The sequence below is a fragment of the Peromyscus maniculatus genome, chromosome 5 (assembly GCF_049852395.1).
Source record: "Peromyscus maniculatus bairdii isolate BWxNUB_F1_BW_parent chromosome 5, HU_Pman_BW_mat_3.1, whole genome shotgun sequence".
Taxonomy (NCBI): Eukaryota; Metazoa; Chordata; class Mammalia; order Rodentia; family Cricetidae; genus Peromyscus; species Peromyscus maniculatus.
The window spans coordinates 124399544-124419630 of NC_134856.1; the positions used below are offsets into that span (position 1 = coordinate 124399544).

At 45.0% G+C, this 20087-nt stretch overlaps 2 protein-coding genes across 5 annotated transcripts in view; both read left to right on the plus strand.

Moving 5' to 3' along the window:
* The window catches only part of Sirt5 (sirtuin 5), a 32544-nt gene extending 19469 nt beyond the window's left edge, over positions 1 to 13075 (plus strand). For 3 of the 4 annotated variants that reach the window (XM_006972818.4, XM_076573240.1, XM_042278402.2), the window contains 5 exons: positions 3259 to 3346; positions 5000 to 5053; positions 6329 to 6452; positions 8821 to 8936; positions 12596 to 12806. In XM_006972818.4, the coding sequence (XP_006972880.1) occupies positions 3259 to 3346; positions 5000 to 5053; positions 6329 to 6452; positions 8821 to 8936; positions 12596 to 12671 (458 nt within the window). In that variant the 3' untranslated portion in view covers positions 12672 to 12806. Of the gene's footprint in view, positions 1 to 3258; positions 3347 to 4999; positions 5054 to 6328; positions 6453 to 8820; positions 8937 to 12595 lie in introns of all 4 variants that reach the window. The other variant, XM_006972817.4, reaches the window with a different exon arrangement.
* A 2926-nt stretch (positions 13076 to 16001) lies between these two features.
* On the plus strand, positions 16002 to 19632 carry Nol7 (nucleolar protein 7). The gene is made up of 8 exons (XM_006972820.4): positions 16002 to 16286; positions 16367 to 16427; positions 16939 to 16997; positions 18098 to 18126; positions 18341 to 18422; positions 18891 to 19012; positions 19099 to 19176; positions 19401 to 19632. Exons 1-8 carry the CDS (start codon positions 16033 to 16035, stop codon positions 19478 to 19480), a joined length of 765 nt encoding a protein of 254 aa, XP_006972882.1. The 5' UTR covers positions 16002 to 16032; the 3' UTR covers positions 19481 to 19632.
* The last annotated feature ends 455 nt before the right edge of the window (positions 19633 to 20087 follow it).

The following is a 20087-nucleotide window of genomic DNA, read 5'->3' on the forward strand; positions in this document are numbered from 1 at the left end:
TGTGAGGGTCTGGTTATACTGCAGCAGCACTCAGGGAGCAGAGAGGGCTGAGGTGCTTCTCTTGTGCTTTTTTTTTTTTTTTTTTTTTTTTTTTTTTTTTTTTTTTTGCACATAGGGTCTCTCTGTGTAGCCCTGGCTGTCCTGGAACTCACTAAGTAGACCAGGCTGGCTCGAACTCAGAGATCCGCCTGGACTTAAAGGCATGTGCCAACACACCTGTGCTTTCCTTTTTATTCTGTTTATTCTGATCATGACCCAGGCCTGTGTGGTGCTGCCATTCTGTTGTTGTTGTTGTTGAGACAGGATTTCTCTGTAACAGCCCTGGCTGTCCTGGAACTCACTCTGCAGACCACAGAGATCCGCCTGCCTCTGCCTCCTGAGTGCTGGGATTAAAGGTGTGTGGCACTACGCTTGGCCAAGCTGCCACTTGTATTTAAGGTGGAACTTCCTCCTGCTTTTAAACATTTTTTTCTTTTCTTGTTAATATTTTATTTATTTATTTGTGATTTTCTTTTTCCCAGATGGTTTTTCTTCTGTCTTTCTAAAGCCAGCTCTTTCCATGGGCTTTGGTGGAGGTCGTGGGTCAGCACCAACAGCTCCAAGTTGTGGTGAGAGTGTTTGGTCCTTCCAGGCTTCATAAGATCAGTTCCTGATCACGTGACTTTGAAATGCCACAGCTCACGAAGTAATGCAGCTCGGCACGGAGCTTGGGAAGCATGGAAGCATGGGAGACACCTGCTTTGGCCAGGAGCAACCTCTCCTGTGCCCTGAACGACAGCCTTCTTATCCTTGGGCACTCAGTGGGTGACGTGTGTGCCGTGAATCGGCTGCCCATGGCTGTGGTCCCTTCATGGTTCTACTGTTGTTTCTTCTTAATTTGGTCATATAGGAGCTAAGACCCCCAAGGAACTGTTTATTTTCTTGTACGTGTTTGGGTGTGCACCATGTGTGTGCCTGGTGCCCCTGGAACCCAGAAGAGGGTGTTGCATCCTCCTGGAACTTAGTTAAGGATACCTGAGAGCCACCATGTAGGTGCTGGGAATCGAACTTGCATCCTCTGCAAGCACACCAAGGGCTTTTTACCACTGAGCCATCGCTCCACTGGGCTTCCTTTCTCTGCTAATTTCTTTGGAAACATCTTCACGGACATGCCCAGAGGTGTACATGCTAGGTGATTATAAGGTCTGTCCAGCTGACGGGACTGACGGGCAGAGCTAGCCCCTCAGGAAACACACCTCTTGAGTGATTCACTTGGGTCACACACCCCTGCCAGAGTGACATACTGTGAGTGTGCTAGCCGGGAGGCTGTGGCCAGGATTCTTTTGTCATATGACGCATGGCCCCAGCAGCTCAGCGTGGCGTAGAGGAGCGGTGGTCTCCAAAGAAGGCAGAGGAGGCAGGCTGCCACTATCTGTGTGCACTGTGAGTGTAGAGCCCAGAGCGCAGTGAGCAGCAGCAACTGTTTGAACTGTGGCCACCATCATTGCACTGTAGAAAGTCGCTATTACTAGCAATTATTTTTATTTATTATTAGTTAATTAGTTAGTGAGTTTCTTTGGTAGAAAAGGTTCAAGTTCTATTAAAGAATTTACGCACTCGACATGATTGACAGACTTTAAGGTGTGAGACTAAACCTTTAACAGCCGCCCCGTCTTTCCAGCCCTTTGTAATTGTGCACATAGTTGGTAACTCAGACTCTTGGCTTCAGGTTGAGTGGCTACTTCCCTCTTGATCTCTTCAGTGACATCTGAACATCACCCCAGGGACATATGGGGGATATTAGCCTTGTAGTTATTTCCCGGCCAGGTCATGCTGTCCTTGAAGGCGTTTGTTTTTTGGTTGGTTAAACAGTAGAGCATGCGTGGTGGTTTGAATAAGAGTGACCCCCATAGGCTCCTATATCTGAACACTCAGTCAGCAGGGAGTGTAGCAGGAATCTTAAAAGTTCTTATTAATAAAATCAAACCCAAGGCGAGTTATTGGGGTCCATGCTGGTAGATCAGAGAGACAGAACAAGCCACAGCTAACCTCACCTGGTCAACTTCTCAGCTGGTCTTGTTTCCTCAGACTGGAAGCTTCTGTGTCCTCATCCCAATGGCTTTCAGCTGAACTGCTGCTGGAAAGCCTGAAGCTTAACCAGCCACATGCTTAACCAGCCAAAAGCTTCTAGTTTCTGGTCCTCACGCCTTATATATCTTTCTGCTTTCTACCACCACTCTCTGGGATTAAAGGCTGGCTTTCTGGGATTAAAGGCATGTGTCACCATGCTTGGCTTTTTCCAATGTGGCCTTGAACTCACAGAGATCCAGAGGGATTTCTATCTCTGAAATGCTAGGATTAAAGGCGTGTGCTATCACTGCCTAACTAGTGGCTTTTCTGTTCTCTGACCCCAGATAAGTTTATTAAGGTACACGATATTTTGGGGAACACAATACCACCACAAGGGAGTGGCACTGTTTGAGAAGAATTAGGAGGTGTGGCCTTGTTGGAGAAAGCGTGTCAGTAGGGGTGGGTTTTGAGGGTTCAAAAGCTCACACTAGGGCTGGAGAGATGGCTCAGAGGTTAAGAGCACTGGCTGCTCTTCCATAGGTCCTGAGTTCAATTCCCAGCACCCACATGGTGGCTCACAACCATCTACAATGAGATCTGGTGCCCTCTTCTGGCCTGCAGACAGAACACTCACTGTATACATAATAAATTGAAAAAAAAAAAAAAAAAAGCTCACACTAGACCCAAGTTGCTCTCTCTCCTTGTGGATCAACTACTGTTCCAGTGCCATGAGTGCTGCCATGCTTCTGCCATGCCCCAGGGGCAATGACAGTAGACTGACCCTCTGAAACTGTAAGCAAGTCCACAATTCAATTCTGTCTCTAATAAGAGTTGCCTTGGTCATGGTGTCTCTCTCTCTTTCTTTTTTTTTTTCCTGAGACAGGGTTTCTTGGTGTAGCCTTTGGAGCCTGTCCTGGAACTCACTTTGTAGACCAAGCTGACCTCGAACTCACAGAGATCCACCTGCCTCTGCCCCCCGAGTGCTGGGATTAAAGGCGTGCGCCACCGCCGCCCGCATGGTGTCTCTTCACAGCAGTAGAACAGTGACTAAGAAAGCACGTTTTTGTATTTCCCATGATTCCTAGGGTAGACCCACTCGGTAAAAATGAACATAGGAAGATGAATTATTTTCCGGCCTCTCAAACACAGAGACTTTGCTCTCTATGATACTAAGTTCTGAACTTGCTTGGCACGTGTCTTTTCTTTCAGGAACCTTATTTAAAACTCGGTGCACCTCTTGTGGCGCTGTCGCTGAGAATTACAAGAGTCCAATTTGTCCAGCGTTAGCAGGAAAAGGGTAATTATAATGTACTGCAGAATAAATGTCATTTCTCCATCGCTGCTGCTGTTGTTGCTGTTATAGCAGAGGTGGCTACCGCTGTTACTGTTTCTGGGATTGCCATTTCATAATTGCTTACTATAGCTAGCGCAGTGGAGACCCTGGCAGCAAAAGTAGCTACCACAGTTAGTTAATCTTTCATTCTATTGGGAATGATAAATTTAATTCAATAGTTATATACCTTTCAATTGGCTTTTAAAGTTATAAATTTATAAACTCAAATTCCATTTGCTTTTGGGATACCATCTTACTCCAATTTGCAGTAAAGCTCGTTAAGGAAGGGAATGGCTCAGTTGCCTTTAGCCTACTGGCTATGGGTGGGTTAAGACTTCTGTTGGTCTTTTCTGTGTCAAACACACAGATTGCAAGCCCAGTGCCACTTTGAGATCTTTAGCAGCAGTTAATGCTGCAGCTCACACACAATTGAGCCTATATGATAATGAGTATTCAGAAACGGGTAATGCCTGAGGGGCGCTCACCAACCTAAGACAGAAGGCCTGTGTGGCCTGGGCAGGTGTCTCCATGATGGGTGAGGTGACCTGCTGACGTCCCAAGCAACCTAAGTTCATTTTTTAGTAAAAGGGGGGACCTGTAGGGCCCTGGCTCCTGTTTTGGGTAACTGTTGCTTTGCTTGCTGACCTTGACCTTGATATCCTCCCTATGCTAATTCCCTGCTGGATTCCACCCTCCTGAATGCTTAAGGGAAGTTCCTTGTCTGTGTATCCTGCATATTGGGCGTTAACAGCTTAGATGCAAGATTGCAAAACATCAGTAGCGAACTTCTGCCCTCCGGGGTTCTCCCATTGTGCTGTAAGCCTGTATTAAAGACCTCCTCCCTCCTTCAATAAACAGCATTCGACATTCAATAAATAAATAAGTAAATAAATAAATAAATGTATGTCATTTCTCCTTGGATTGAACATGTATGTGAGGAAACTGAATGTTCGTTGAAGAGTCTCGTGGATATTTCTAATATGTAAGACTAGACACTATACAGATATCTAATGAAAGAAATATTTGACTCATAATTTACCATGCTAAGTAAAAACTGTAAGATGCCAGAGTATTGGCTGTATGATCCCAAATTTTTATTTATACAAATTCCCACTCCATCTTTATGTATCTGTATATTAGCTAAAAGACCACAAGAAAAACACAGGAAAGGATTGGCTGTGACTGTGAGGAATGGAGAGGTTATGGGTAATTTTTATTTCTCCTTTATCTCGTTGTGAATTTTGCAACATTTTTATGATGAATGTGTATTATTGTTATAATTAGGAAAGTTTTAGAGGTCAATTCAAACTACTGAGAAAAAATTCTGAACCATTTCAGAGCAGTAAAAACTTACAGATGTAAAATACTAACATAATTTCATTGGAGAAGCATCAACCACCCCACGGAGACTCTCCCCTACACAAATTCCCTCTTTGAGCAAAACCAATAGTCAGTATTCAGGGTCCATGCTTCTGTGAACCTTATAAGTAAGTTAGCATGCATGAGCAAGTTTTGTACCATACACTGCCAGGTAAGACACAAATGACTATGTCACATCCTTCCTTTTTTCTTTGATTTTACCACGGGTATTCATTCTCTTCACACTCTTGACTTCAGGGCTCCAGAACCAGAGACTCAAGATGCCAGGATCCCAGTTGACAAACTTCCCAGGTAAATAAAAACCTGATGTATAGCTGGTGTTCAAGAGTGCAGAAAAGAAAATCAAAATCTTAATTTTGTGGTGTGTGTGTATGTGTGTGTGTATGATGACCTTTAAATGTATAGATGCAGCAATCATCCCTGACCTCTGAGTCCAAACTCCTAGGCTCAAGTGATCTTCCTGCCTCGCCCCCTCCCCCCCAATTCGGGTGTGTACCCTTGAATGCAGTGTACTTGGAGGTCAGAGACGTTTGGAGTCCCTTGAGCTTGAGTCAAGGACGGTTGTGAGCCACCGGACTAGCGTGGGTCTTTTGCAGGAGCAGTGCGCTCTTCACCACTGAGCCACCGCTGCAGCCCCGAGTCAGTGCTTTCTGAAAAATGGTTATGCTATATTCATACTTCTTTGGTTTATTTTAACCACAGATCCTTTTCATTTTTTTCTTTTTCATTTCTTAAAATGAGGCTTTTCATGACTAAACTCTGAAGTTTCAATCTGAAAAGATTAGGGGATTCTAGAAGTTTCCTGAGTAGGACATTAATAAGATGAAGCCGATACAGAAGGTAGAAGATTTTAGAACATAAACCTAGACTATATTACCTAGAGGTAATAGGGTGTGAAAGGAGAAATCTGTCCCAACAAGGTTTCTCTGTGTAACTCTGGCTGTCCTGGAACTCACTCCAGGACAAGTTCCCATCTCCTGGCCTGAATGGCAGCCTTGCTTTCCTGCGATCCCGGGCAGTCCTGCCCTGTGGTGATATTTTGTGTACCCTAATAAAATTTGCCTTAAGATCAGAGGACAGAACAAGCCACTAGATTAAACATAGAAGCCAGGCAGTAGTGGCACACACCTTTAATCCCAATACTTGGGAATCACATGCTTTTAATCCCAGCACTTGAGATCTCCATGCCTTTAATCCCAGTATTTGGGAAGCACACACCTTTAATCTCAGCACTAGGAAGGAAGTGATGGCTGGGCAGAGAAAGGTACATAAGGCATGAGGAGACAGGAACTAAAGCCTTTTCAGGCTGTGGAGTCCTAGAGGTAAGATGTGGCAGTGGCTTGTTCCTTTGTCTCTCTGATCTTTCAGCATCTACCCCAATATCTGGCTCCAGGGTTGTTGTTTTTTTATTTTATTTTATTTTTTATTAAAAGACCTATTAGATTTCATGTTACATCTAGCACCAACGTGGGACCTGAACCCACCATCCTGGGATTAAGAGTCTCATGCTCTACCAACCGAGCTAACCAGGCAGTTAGAGATGATTTAAGGTTGACTTTCTTCCAGGTGTGAGGAGGCAGGATGCGGTGGCTTGCTGCGACCTCATGTGGTGTGGTTTGGAGAAAACCTGGATCCTGCTGTTCTGGAGGAGGTGGACAGGGAACTGGCTCTCTGTGACCTGTGTCTAGTGGTAGGTCACGCTGGTCTCTAGTCTCCAGGCCCTGGAAAGACTGGGGTGGAGTGTCTTCTGGTTGCCATCTTCCTCCCTTCCTCCTTATCCTTCCACTTCCTCTTCCTCCTTTTCCCCTTCTCCCTCTCCTGAAAGATGTGTGTATGTGGACTTTTCTTTCCTGCCAACCAGTTACCAAATAACCACACAGAGACTTAGTATTAATTATAAATGCTTGGCCAAAAGCTCAGGCTTGTTATTGGCTAACTCTTACATTTTACATTAACCTATATTTCTCATCTATGCTCTGCCATGTGGCTTGGTACCTTTTCTCACTATGCAAGTTCATCTTCTCTCCTCGTCTTCTGGTGCTTCTGAGACTCCTCCCTTCTTCTCTTTCACACTCTCTTTTTGTCTGCAAGTCCCGCCTAACCTCTACCTGTCCAGCTATTGACCAGTCAGCTTCTGTATTAAACCAATCACAGTGACATAGTCACACAGTGTAAAGGAATATTCCACAGATGTGTGTGGAAGTCTCAAAGCGACCTGCAGAAAAAAAACCAAGAAGCAATAAATAAGAGCCAATCTTTTAGAAAGATTGGTTTTATTATTTTTAAATATGTTTAGGTGTGTGTATCTGCATGTGGGTATGTGCATGTGAGCTCAGTGTCCTCAGAGGCCAGAGGCTTTGGATCTCCTGGCGTTACAAATAGTAGTGAGTCACCTGGCATGTGTTCTGGGAACTAAATCTGGGTCCTCTGGCAGAGCAGCAACTGTTCTTAACCACTGAACCATCTCTCCAGCTCCAAGAACTGATCTTAAAATATGAAATTATGCACAACCATGTTCTGAGCACCTTTAAAAGCCTCTCTTCCCCCACAAAATAACAAAAGGAGCATGCTTTTTAAGAGCAGTATAAATTTAGAGATGTAACATATTATCATAACGCCATTGTGGAAGCATCAGATTTTATTTATCTATCATATGTGTATGCGTGATGTTTGTGTGTGAATGTGCCACATGCATGTATGGAGGTCAGAGGATAACATTGTAGAGTCAGTTCTCTCCTTCTGCCTTTACATGGGTTCTAGGACAAACAAAAAGTCACCAGACTTTTTCAGCAAGCTCCTTTACCTGCTGGACCATCTTGCCATCCCCAGCCTAGATTTTAAATAGAATGTATGCTCATTATTAAATGTCATTGATAAAATACGAAAGAGCCAAAGCATAAGAAGGAAATTAGAGCTCACCACATTATAGCATCTGGAAATAATCACTCGTAGTATTTTGATGCTTTCTTCTAGACCAGGAGTTGAGTCCTTTTGGCAGAGAGTGGATGGATGGCCTACAGAGCCTAACGATTTTACCTTTGGCTCTTTCCACAAAAGAGTTGGCCACTTCCTTCCTTGTGTAGATGTATATACACCAAATACACACGATACACATTCTGCCTTGAGACTGTTTTATTCATTTAAGGATTCAATTGGCATATTCCATGTCAACATATCCAAAGCTGTTGCATCTTTTAGTTTGCTGTATGACTTTCTAGCACACACATGATATAGTGAGAAAATCCTCTATTTCAGGACATTTGGGTTGTTTCAGGTTGTTTTTTGAATAGCATCTCACGTGGCCCTGGAGGGTATCATATCACTGTACAGCCAAAGCCAGATGTAAATTCTTCATCCTCCTGCCTCTACCTCCCACACGCTAGGATTACAGGTCTGTACTCTAGGTCCAACTTAGGCTGTTTCAAATTTTGGTATTTGAAGCAGTGTTGTATGAATACATGTAGATGGGAATCTCAGCATGTTCCTCAAGCAATTTCCTTAGGACACATTCTCTAAAGGTGGAATTAACTAGAAAGAGCATGCAGAGCCCACAGTTTCTCTAATATGTCTTTAAAAGCAGAGGCACTGTGTGGTGGGTCTATTTCCATTCTGTATTTACTGTGTACATCCCATGTTGAGTGCAGCCTCTGTGGTCACAGTGGTGTTAGTGAGAAAACCTGGTTTACCGTGTGTGTGGTGGCCTTTCCATTTCTGTGAAGGGTGGTGTGCACGTCAAAAAACGGTAACAGTGATTATTTCCTACCTTAGAAAAACAACATGGATCGTTGGCACAAGTTCAAAGACCGGGACAGAAGGGACCCCCAGTCATGTCCTTTGGGTCACTCCCTTGCTTCTCTGTCTACTCGTGTGACTGTCTTTTTGGGTCACATGGTTCTTCCCCACTTCCAGTGACTGGCCGAACAGAGTCACACCTTTTATTCGCCTCTGTCCCACATTTTCTGTCGCTAGGCTTCCCGCATGCCTCCCTCCACATCCCTGCCTGAGTAAAGCTCCCTTTGCGCTTCTCACCCACTGCACTCCGTCTGCTTGCTTTGTAGGTGGGAACATCCTCTGTGGTCTACCCCGCTGCCATGTTTGCCCCTCAGGTGGCTGCCAGGGGAGTCCCAGTGGCTGAGTTTAACATGGAAACCACCCCGGCCACCAACAGATTCAGGTATGGGGAGGGACGACCAAAGCTGGGTGACGGGGGTGGGGTGGGGTGGGGTGGGGGGTGGGGGGGAGTGGGGGGTGTTTGGGGGGGGTGGAGCGCAGGCTTGGAGATGTCATCCCAATAGACTGTCAGTTCTGATTTTGTGGAGGAGGAGAGAAGGAAGGAGGACAAAGAGGGGGAGGTTGTGGTTTCTTGTTTGGTTTGTAGTTGACTTTTATGAAAGAACAAAATACCGTTAACTACAGGCTGGGTGGCTGTGGTTCTTCGGTACATGGGAGTTTCCATAAAACTTTCACTTTTCACATTGGCACTTTACATTCTTCTCTAGACTTTATGCTTGCATTTGTAGATTTTCAAGTAGGTGTGGCCACAGCCTTTACCTGTAGGTGAGAGGTACCATTTCCACATCCAGATAGCTTTCCTGCCTGATCGCTCTTACAGGAAATGTGAGGCATTTTCTGATTACCTCAGTGTTTTGACTGAGTGAACCTCAAGAGTCCTTGCAATGCCAGGGTTTGTACGTGGCTGAAACAGAGATGGGGTGCGAGCGCATCATGGCTCTGTCTGGGGCCTTTCAGCACTTGGACCCAGCAGTCCTCTCAGCTACCATGTTGTCCAATCTTCAGAGTTTCGCTGAAGTGCACAGTGTGCCGACCTGGCCACAGTCCTAAGGATAGGCTAGGTCAGTGACCAAGACCAAAACCTACCCTGTGAAGATCAGATGCTAGCGGCCGAGGCTGCGGCACGCAGTATCCACAGTGGGCACCTCAGCCAGCGTTTGAGGTGCGGAGGCAGTGAGAAGAGCCTAGGTGTAATCGGGTGGGGGGCAGACAGACCTCAGGATTTGGTGGGGTCCCAAAGGGAAGCCTCAAGAGGTAAAAGAGCATGCTGACAGAAGACCTTTCCAGATTCGAGGACTACCTGATACAAAGGCCCAATGTAGCCGCACAGCTGGGCAGTGTGAGGACCTCTAAGGAGTCCCCCTGGCTGCAGGGACTGGTCAGTGGGGGGAGTTCCAGGAGAGGCAATTAGGGGTAATAAAGTAATTCACTGATATGTGGGAGGGAAGGTACTTGATGCTGAATACAATTACTGGAGGAGGCTAGACACCTGGGGAATTAGCCTGAGAACTATGTAGGTAGTGATGTCCTTTATCAGAGGTTGGAAGAGCCCTTGCTTCTCAGTCACAGTGGCCACATTTGATGGATGGGGAAGTTGAATTCTCACCTGGCTGTGCCGTCCAGCAGGGAACAAAGCCTTCTTTACCTGTGTAGCTGGGCCCCTACTGAACTCTTAACCTAAAAGTTTACTTAAGGGAGATCTAAAGAAAAAGGACACATGCCTTGAATTTTATATATATAACATATATATATATATATATATAATATATTTCAAGCAAAAATGAATACTCATTAGCTTTATTTATTTGCTATATTTGTTAACACCTAGGCCTTCCATTTGAGATGGGGTCTGCTAACAGGACCTCACCTTTCCTTATTCCCATAATTTTCCTGGTGGTCCTTTAATCTTTCCTAGCTCTTATGAATAAAACAAAGCTAACACCCAGGCATCCTGAATCAGATTTACAGCTGGCAGTAGCTGTTTATACTTTAACAAATGGCCAGTGGATTCTTGACAGGATCTCTCTCTCTCTCTCTCTCTCTCTCTCTCTCTCTCTCTCTCTCTCTCCATATATATATATATATGTCTGTGTGACTGTGTGGAGGTATGTGTACACAAGTGCAGATGTCTGTGGAAGCCAGAGGTTTTGGATCTCTTGGAGCTGGAGTTAGAGACTGTTGTGAGCTACAAGATGTGGGTGCTGGCAACCAAACCTTAATCCTCTGCAAGAGCAGTACATGCTCTTAGCTACAGAGTCATCTCTCTAGTGCCCCCCCCCCAATTTATTTTCTATTTTATTTTGTAATGCTGGAGGTTGAACTCAGAGCATGCTAGATAAGCTCTCTAAATCTAAGACAGATCTCCAGCACTTTAATTTAATACATAGCTTAGGCTGGCCTCAAACTCATTATTCTCCTGCCTTAACCTTTTTTATTTTATTTTTATTTTTTTTTGATACATGGTTTCTTTGATGCCTATCCTGGATCTCGCTCTGTAGACCAGACTAGCCTCGAACTCACAGAGATCTGCCTGGCTCTGCCTCCCGAATGCTGGGATTAAAGGCGTGCCCCACCACCACCCGCTCTTAACCTCTTAAGTACTGGGATTATAGGCATGCTCACCAAGTCCATCTAAAATACAGCCCACATCATGTTCTAGTGGTTACTTACTCTGCTTCCAATGACAGGAATGTAGCCTAGGGTAGCACAGCACAGAGTCCAACCACTGAGCTATTCTCCAAACTGATTTTAATTTTATATACTCACATTTGTCTTCTCTTGCTGTTGTGGCCTGTGCTTTGAGAATCAAATCTAAAAATCTGTTACCTTGACCAGTGTTGTGTAGTCCCCAGCCCCCTTATTTCCTTCTCATAGTTTTGAATTTCTTTTTGTGTATTATATGAGACGATGGTCCAATTTCATTTCTCCTCATGTGGCTATGTAATTTACCAACCCCATTTATTAAAGACCTCCCTTTCCCCATTGTGCCACTGGCAGGTTTGTGAAGTCAGCTGACCACAGACTTATAGATTTTTTTTCTGTACTTTACTCTGTAATGCTGGCTGATGTGTCTATCTTTATGCCTGTATCATGCTATTATAATTTCAGACACTTTGTACTACATTGTGAGGAGATCATTTACTGGAGAGGCTCTGGTTTTGTTTACTATGCTCATGAGTTTATCAGTTATTGAAGTTTGTATATGCATCTATTGTTTTATCTATATCTATCATGGAAAATGACATTGGAATTGCAATAAGGATTATAGTATAGATATTTTTAACAATGTTAATTCTTTTCTTCAAATCCATGAACATGGGATATCTTTCCATCCATTTGTGTCTTCATATATATAAATATGGATACATATATAATTTCACTTATGAATTTGGCTTTATAAAGGTAAAACACACAGCAATCATGCCTCCTCCATCTGTCAGAATAAAAGTCTTACAGCATACAGACTTTTTCAGTTGTCTGAGATGTGTTACATTTAGTATTGTCAGAACCTGGATAAAAGAAGTCCAGGAAAACCAGGTTTGACAGCACACACCTTTAATCCTAGCCCTTGAGAGGTAGCAACTGGCTGATCTCTGTGAGTTCAATGCTAGTTTGGTGTACATGGCAGGTTCCAGGCCAGTCAGGGTTACATAGTGAGACCCTGTCCAACACCAACAAAAAAAGTCCCTTGCTGGGAGGTGGTGGTGGTGGTGGTGGTGGTGGTGGTGGTGGTGGTGGTGGTGGTGGTGGTGGTGGTGGTGGTGCACACCTTTAATCCCAGCACTGGTAGGCAGAGTCAGGCGGATCTCTGTAAGTTCAAGGCCAGCCTGGTCTACAGAGCAAGATCCAGGACAGACACCAAAACTACACAGAGAAACCCTGTTTAAAAACAAAAACAAAAACAAAAACAAAAACAAAAACAAACAATCAAACAAATCCCTTAAAAATTTGTCACCATTAGTTGTATGTTATCAGCTGCAGTTGTGCGTCCTTTTGTTAACTTGTATCTCCCAATTCTGCTCTATTGCTCCTTCTGTTTAGGTTTCATTTTTCAGGACCCTGTGGGACAACTCTTCCGGAAGCCCTTGCTCCTCATGAAACTGAAAGGATTTCTTAATTACCCTGTGCAAAGAGGAGAAGATCGTGTCGCACATAACCAGGGCACCAGCAGGAGAGGTGGTTCTGTGGCTGGTGAACTGAACTTTGGAAAGTCTAAAAACACCCTTCGTGTCCCTAGAGGACAGTCCGTCTGTGAAGTGATCGGGCTTCACCAACAGCAAATGTATTTTCTCGGGGGGGGGGGGGGGGGGGGGGGGGCCCGAGAGGGAGTGGACAGGCTGTCAAGTTCTCCCATATCATCCGATTTCAACTGAAATATGAGTATTTGGGATTTGCTGTTCTTGGTCAGTTACTGGGAGGGAAACATCTGTAATTAAACTGCTTGAGAAGAAGGTGATCATTCCTAATTGTTTGCATCTTAGGCAAAGATAGAAATAGAGAATTAAAACACTAAAAGTTAAATCCTAGTATTTATCTATTTTTTTGCACAATTTTTTTTGCGGAAATGAAACCATCCTTTATAGTTGATACTTATTGTGTACGGAGGTTCCTCCAAGAGCTGTCTTTGTTGGGGGCTTCTTTTCCTTTTCGGTATTTACCTCATTTGGGTGCCTCACCTTAAAGAACATGGAATAACTTCCAGCAGGAGCTCATGCAAGGAGAGAAAAGGAATAACCAAGTAGAAACGTCAGCATGAGAAAAAGACAAGGCAGATCCTGGACGAAGCAGATGAGCTGCCTCTGAGGGACGAGAGCAATGGGTGGTCTTAAATGAAGGAGAACACCATCTCGCTGGTCTTCATCATTGCTTAGTGTCATAAATGAGGGAGCATGTGGTCTCTACTGGTCTACGAGCTCCATGGGACCCTGAAAATGAACTTTCTATCTTGAATATAAAAGCAAGAATGCTGCACTGTCTTTGAGCCCCACCTGCTGATGCAGCACTGGACCTGAACTATGGCAGGGATGAGAGGCCTAGAGAGGAGCGTGGCCACTAGTGAAGAGGATAAAGGACATACAGAACGCTCTCCCTCAGCTCCAGTCGTTCCCCAGGTAACTATGTGTCTGGCCTGCCTCACCTCAGCCCCTCCCAGAATTCCATTGATTTCAGTCAATAGTTACCTTTCTCATGGCTGTGATCAAAATACCTGACAAAAATTATTTAAAGGATGAAAGGTCTAATCTGACTCACAGATCAAAGGGATGTAGCATAACAGGGAAGACATGGTAGAGGGAATGACTTGGTCCATGGGGCCCAGAAAGCAGAGAAAGGGACTCCAGGACTCCATTCGTTTTCTTTTTCTCCTTTGTACACAGTCTGCTCCTCACACTCAGGGGATTTCTTCCTCAGTTAATCCTCTCGGGAACTCCCTACAGACACACCCGAAGGTGTGCCTCATTAATGCATCTGGTGAGTGCTGCATGGCTGGGTGCTGAAACCTGGTGGGAGCAGCTCGGAAATGAAGAAATGACAGACGAGGGACAGATGACAGAAACACGCAGAAAAGCTGGGGTCGGGTTGGTTGTGTCACTCTGATGGGGGCACCGTCTATGCAACCTGGAAGCTCAGCAAGTGTCCTGTGTGCAGCAGGAGCAAGGATTCAGCTGACTCCGTGGGAGGTCTCTGTAGGGGGGCAGTCTCAGGTTGCAGTCACCCAGGAGGGGGGAGTGGTGGTGGCCCCTTTTTGCACACAGTCAACATGGGCACAGGAAGACTTTGCCATTTCTGAGAACCTGACCCAGGGAAGGCTTTGCCATTCCCATGGGTCTGAGGCATTGGGGCCCTTGACATTGTCAAGGCTACGCCCATGTCAACAATACACATTCACTCAGAACTTCATGGCTCCCCACAGATGTTTATTAAACAATCAAATTGACAATCGCTATGACTTACCACTGGCAACAAAGTACAGTTATGTGTGCCATATGTGACAGTCATTTGTAACAAATCCTAAAGGTCCCTAAATGTCAAGAAGATAGTTTCTCCCACCTACTGGGAGTCTGGAGAACTAGTCAGGCACCTCCAGAGTCATACTTTAGATGGGTGGACCAAAGGCGGTACAGCTAGGGGATGGTAATAACTTCAGTGATACCCTTTTTTGAAAAGTATGTGTGAGTGTGTGTGTCTGCAGTGGGTATGTGTACTGTAGGGCCCAGAGGTGTTGGAGCCCCTGGAGCTAGAGTTACAGATGGTTATGAGCTGCTTGACACAGGTTCTGGGATCCAAATTTAGGTCCTCTGCAAAAGCAGCAAGTTCTCTTAACTGCTGAGCCATCTCTCCAGCCCTCGTGATACTTCCAATGTGGGTTTTGTACACACAGTACCATTATGTGCTTTCAATAGGTTTGTCATTGGGCTTTCAGCTTAACTGTTTCCATTTTCTTAATGTTAGTTATGGTAGGGATCAGCACACTGATGCAAATGTTTGTTTTGTTTCCTTGAGATATGGTTTTACTTTAGCTCAGGCTGCCTTGGAATTTAGGATTTTCTTGCTTCATCTTGCTGAGTGCTAGGATTTCAGGCATGTGTTACTGTGCCTGACTCTGAGAATTGTTTTCATTTGTATTTTCTATCTGACCAAGGCCCAGAGGTTTCAGAGACCCCCACCCTCATCCAACTCCCAGGCTCCCTTCCCCTCTGCCTACCTCTTCTCCAGCAGTTTTGGTTTTTGTTTGTTTGTTTGTTTTGTCCACACTTGCTTTTGTTTTTAAACTGGAAATTGCATCCAAATAAGAAGATAAAATAAGATTTAGAAGTAAAAAGTATATATGATGTAACTAACCATTTGTTGAACATATACCGTATGACAGACATTAGAAACCAATGATTTCAGAATAACTGAAGCAACCGGCATGCGAACTGATTACAGAGTGTGGAACTGTGACAGAAACGTGTGCAAGGTTTAGAGAACAGTGTAGCTAGACATGCCAGAGTGGCCATGGTGTGGATGTTGCCATCCTTAGCCTGGGTGGGAGGTTGGAAGCGTCAACAGTTCTACGTGGAGGAACACATATCAGAGGACAGCTCATTGAAATGCACGGCTTGAATAGGGCATGAAGAATCATTCCGGATTACATAATGGGTAAGAGACAGAGGTCACTGGGCCGTGTATGCCCAGAATACAGAGATGCATCCCACAGCAATGATGGTCATTAAGTCTTATTTCGCTCTTGCCGCTGTTCCATACATCAGACCAACCTGGGAACACTGAGCAATGAGATGTTCTGTCCCTTCCTACCTGGACTGTCTACCCAGTCACAACCACCGCGGGGAGCCCCGCCCTCCTTCCGCGCACGCGCCTAGGTGCTTCCTTGCGGCCTCCCGACCAACAGGGGGCGCGGCAAGCGCGCGGCGCGCACGGCGCGCACGGCGAGCGGCTGCTTCCGGGCCAAGGGTCAGACTGCCGTCTTCCCGTTGGTCATGGTGCAGCTGCGGCCGCGTCCGTCGCGTGTCCCCGCGCCGGCGGAGGCGATGGTGGACGAGGACCAGGCGGCCTCGGAGGAGGAGGAGGCGGAGCACGGGCTGCTCCTCGGGCAGCCCAGCAGCGGCGCTGCCGCCGAGCCGCTGGACGAGGACGAGGACGGTGACGACGAAGCCCCGGAGGAGCTGACTTTCGCCAGCGCTCAGGCGGAAGCGAGGGAGGAGGAGCTGCGCGTGCGCGAGAGTGCACGGAGGTGCGGCGCCGGCCGCGGGACCGGGGCGCCTCGCGACTCCCCGGGCTCGTCTCCCGCTCACTTGAACCCTTTTCTTCCAGGGATAAAACGCTGCTGAAAGAGAAGAGGAAGCGGCGCGAGGAACTGTTCATCGAACAGAAGGTTGGGGCGGGACGTGTGGCTTTGAAACCACGGCCGGGGCTAGAGTTCCCTCGCTCAAGGCTCTTGGGGAATTGAAGGATGTTGGAGCGGGGTTCCTGATGCTTCGTGGCGACTGCCCTATAAAGAGTGGAAGATGACCTCACCTGGCCTTGACGCTTTGGTCTTTTGGGCTTCCAGAGCTAGTGGGGTCTTAAACTTAGGGCTCTGAAAATGTGATTTGTAAAGTAAAATGGCACGTACCGATTAGTTATTTCACATCCCAGAGACCTGACTTCAAGTGGCCATGACAGATACCTTTCTAGTCACAGGGACACTTGAACGTTGAGCTAATGTGGGCACAGTTACAGAGGCTGTTCTGGACTTTGTAAGCCGTCTTTCTGACGGCTTAGTAGTATAGCAGGGCAGTGTTGGCCCGGATGCAGGGCTGTTTGAAATGAGTAACTTTTTAGAAGCAACTCCAGAAATACCTGTACATCACTTTTAACTTGTCTTCATGCCTTTCTTCTGAAAGAAAAGAAAGCTGCTTCCAGATGCTGTTTTGGAGCAACTAACTGCTGCTTCGGAGGCTGAGTAAGTAACAGGGCTTCTATTTATGTAAAGCCATCTTTGATTTGTCTATAACTGAAGAAATTTGCCCAAACTTAAAAGCTACAGTGGTTTTGGAGTTCCTGATCCCAGTCTATCAAGTAAACTTTGCCCAGCACCTGTCCAGGGGCAGGGTAGTGGTCGGTGACTTAAGCTTACCATTTAGTAGTGTGGCAGGCACTTAACCACAGGCTCCTAAAATCCAAACTTGTTTGAAGCTGGTTTTACCTGCTCCCACCCTTCCTCATCCCCATTTCATTTAGTAGCTTTGCCCTGTGGTCTGTGCTTAAAACTAAAGCCAAAGCTTTAGTTACATTTGTCTTTATTTCCATCAAATAAGTCCTACTGAAACTTACTCCTCTACCTCTTGGCACTCCTTGGTGCATTCTTTTTGTTTTTCTAGATACCGTTTCTCTGTGTCGTCCTGACTGTCCTCTAACTCCACCTGTAGATCAGGCTGTCCTCAAACTCAGATTTGCCTGCCTCCCAGTGCTGGGATTAAAGGTGTACACCACCATACCCGGCCTTAGTGTAAACTGTGAAATCATTTTTACCACAACAATACGTGGCTGTCCTTCCGTGTTCCGATCTTGAGTTCCATGAGGCATGTAAGCAGGTATTTGGTGAGGTCCTGTCTTTCGTAACCAAGTTCCATGTCATCCCTTCTCACTCGCCCCTATCACTTTCTCCTGTGTGATCTGTATGGCTGCATCTGTACCTCATCTCTGTTGCAGTTTAGTCATTTGATAGTTGTCTGGAGCCTGTCTCTTGTCTCCAGTACCGTACCCAAACTGTTGAATAATCTGTTATTTCTCATTGTTGAGATAAGCTAAGTTATACAAACAGTTCCTGAGTTTTTCAGAACATTGAGCATACTCTTTGGATGTCTACTAACAGTGCTCAGATTTAAATTCTTCTGAGAAGACACTCCATGCTGTGTAGTTACTGAGTTGGTGGCAGTGCTGTATGGCATGATGAATCAAAGTTAGGAGTAGTGGTCATAAAAGCTGGAAGGGATCTTAATGTTACTTGTTTTGAGTATTTTTTACTGCCTGCCATTTTGAGCTTTTGTTCTTTTTCCACAGCATAAAGAACTCACCAGGAAATGTAAAAGGTATGGATTGTTCTCATTCAAGTAACTTTTCGTGTAAGGGTGAGGTCATTTGCAGGTAATCTTGGCTGCTTGAGGCCCTTAGGCCTGGCCAAAGTTGGCTCAAGCCCATTCCCCATTATTTTCTTCCAAATAAAACCTGCACTTACATGAAGTGAGCGCCATTAAGTGTTAATTTATATAAATACTGTTCACAAAGTGGATCTTAATTTTTCAGTTAATTTGAAAAAGAAAAGCGAACACATTGCAAAAGGAAGAAACTCCAAGAAAGTTAAAATACAAAAAGTGCAGTCTGTCAGGTAATGAGTTTTGTTGTTTTCCCACTGGGATGAGGGGGAGGTAGTAGTGTATCTGATTGGGTTATTTGTAGAAAAATACCAGTTTTGATAGTAACATTTACTTGCAGCCTTAAAATGTGTTAATGCATTTCTTTTTCTTATAAAACAGCACATGATTTAGCAGTATTGTGTAACACATACAATCACTTAAAGACAGTGGATGAGCAAGAACAAAATGACTGTTTGAAGTCGTGTTGGACTGGGAGTAATAGAGTAGAGTACTTCGTGAGGCCCTGGGTTTGACAGTTCTCATCCCCCCCCCCCCCAAAAAAAAAGGTGGGTTAAGGATGCAGCTGAATGGTAGTGTTTAGTGGGACAGTCTGGGCTGACTCCCCATACCACATGCGTGTGTACGTACACACATAGAGCCACATAGGAGAGTCAGCATGTGCCCTCTAACTCATTCTGACCTTTTGTATTGATCACCAGTCAGACCAAAAGCTACTTGGCTGTAAGGCTAAAAGATCAAGACCTGAGAGATTCAAGGCAAGAAGCAGCCAAACACTTCATCCACAATTGTTTATATGGTTCAGAATCCAAGAGGACTACTGGTAATTTTCTTATGGACCATGTCTGTCTGTCTGTCTGTCTCGCTCTCACAATGACCGAGAAATGATAAGTAATTTCTTCTCTTTAGTAAACAAGTTCCTGTCACTGAACAACAAGAGGCTACCAGTGAAAAGGGCCGCAGCCCAGTTTCTCAACGGCACTTGGGGTAAGATGGAGCATCTGCTCTTTACTCTAGTAATTGTACAAAGGAAGTGTTTTTGGAAGGAGAGGGGTCATAATTATAAATTGAAAGACCTACTTTTATAGAAAGTGTATCCATTTATGTAAACTACACTCTCAAACAAGAAGCTGAATTTTTTGTTTCCCAGGGTTTTAACTAATACCTATGGAATATTCACTCACATGAAGCTTTCTGTTGTTCTCTTATAGGTGCTCAGAAACAACAAAATGCCAAGAGGTTTAAAAAACGGTGGATGGCCAGAAAGATGAAAAAGAAAAGTTATAAGTGAATTGAAATAAAGCTAAATGAAGAACCTGTACTTTGTATGTATACAATTTAAGATTATTTGGTGTAGAAAGGACTGATTTCTCAAAATCTAGTTATTCATAAATCATTGTAAAGGATCGTTATAAAAACCATAAACCTTTTTGTCTTGGAAAACAGCTGGCTACATTTCTTTCTGAAATACTTTTATTGTCCTGGAGGAAAAAGTAGTTAGAAAGGAATTTTCATCCTTGTGTGGGCACAAGAAGATAAAGAGACCATCTGTGAAGTCTTCAGTACAGCTTGAAAATCTATTCTGGTATTATTGATATGGTTTCTGCTGTCAGGGGGTAAGAAGCCACTGTTAAAAAGCATGGGGGGAAGCCGAGTGGCGGCGGCGGCGCATGCCTTTAGTCCCAGTACTTGGGAGGCAGAGGCAGGCCTGGTCTACAGAGTGAGTTCCAGGACAGGCTCCAAAGCTACACAGAGAAAACCTGTCATGAAAAACAAACAAACCCAAAACAAAACAAAAAAGCATGGGGGAAAAAATCCCAAGAGTAAGTAAATGTCTGTTGGGGGAAGACTTAAATGTCAGCCAGCACCTTTGTCTAGCAATGGACTAAATTAATCTG

Coding starts and splice junctions, on each gene's coding strand:
- Nol7 (XM_006972820.4), top strand. CDS start 16,033: ATGGTGCAGCTGCGGCCGCGTCCGTCGCGTGTCCCCGCGCCGGCGGAG. Junction 16,428..16,938: donor AACTGTTCATCGAACAGAAG/GTTGGGGCGGGA, acceptor TTCTTCTGAAAG/AAAAGAAAGCTGCTTCCAGA. Junction 18,423..18,890: donor CAAAAAGTGCAGTCTGTCAG/GTAATGAGTTTT, acceptor ATTGATCACCAG/TCAGACCAAAAGCTACTTGG.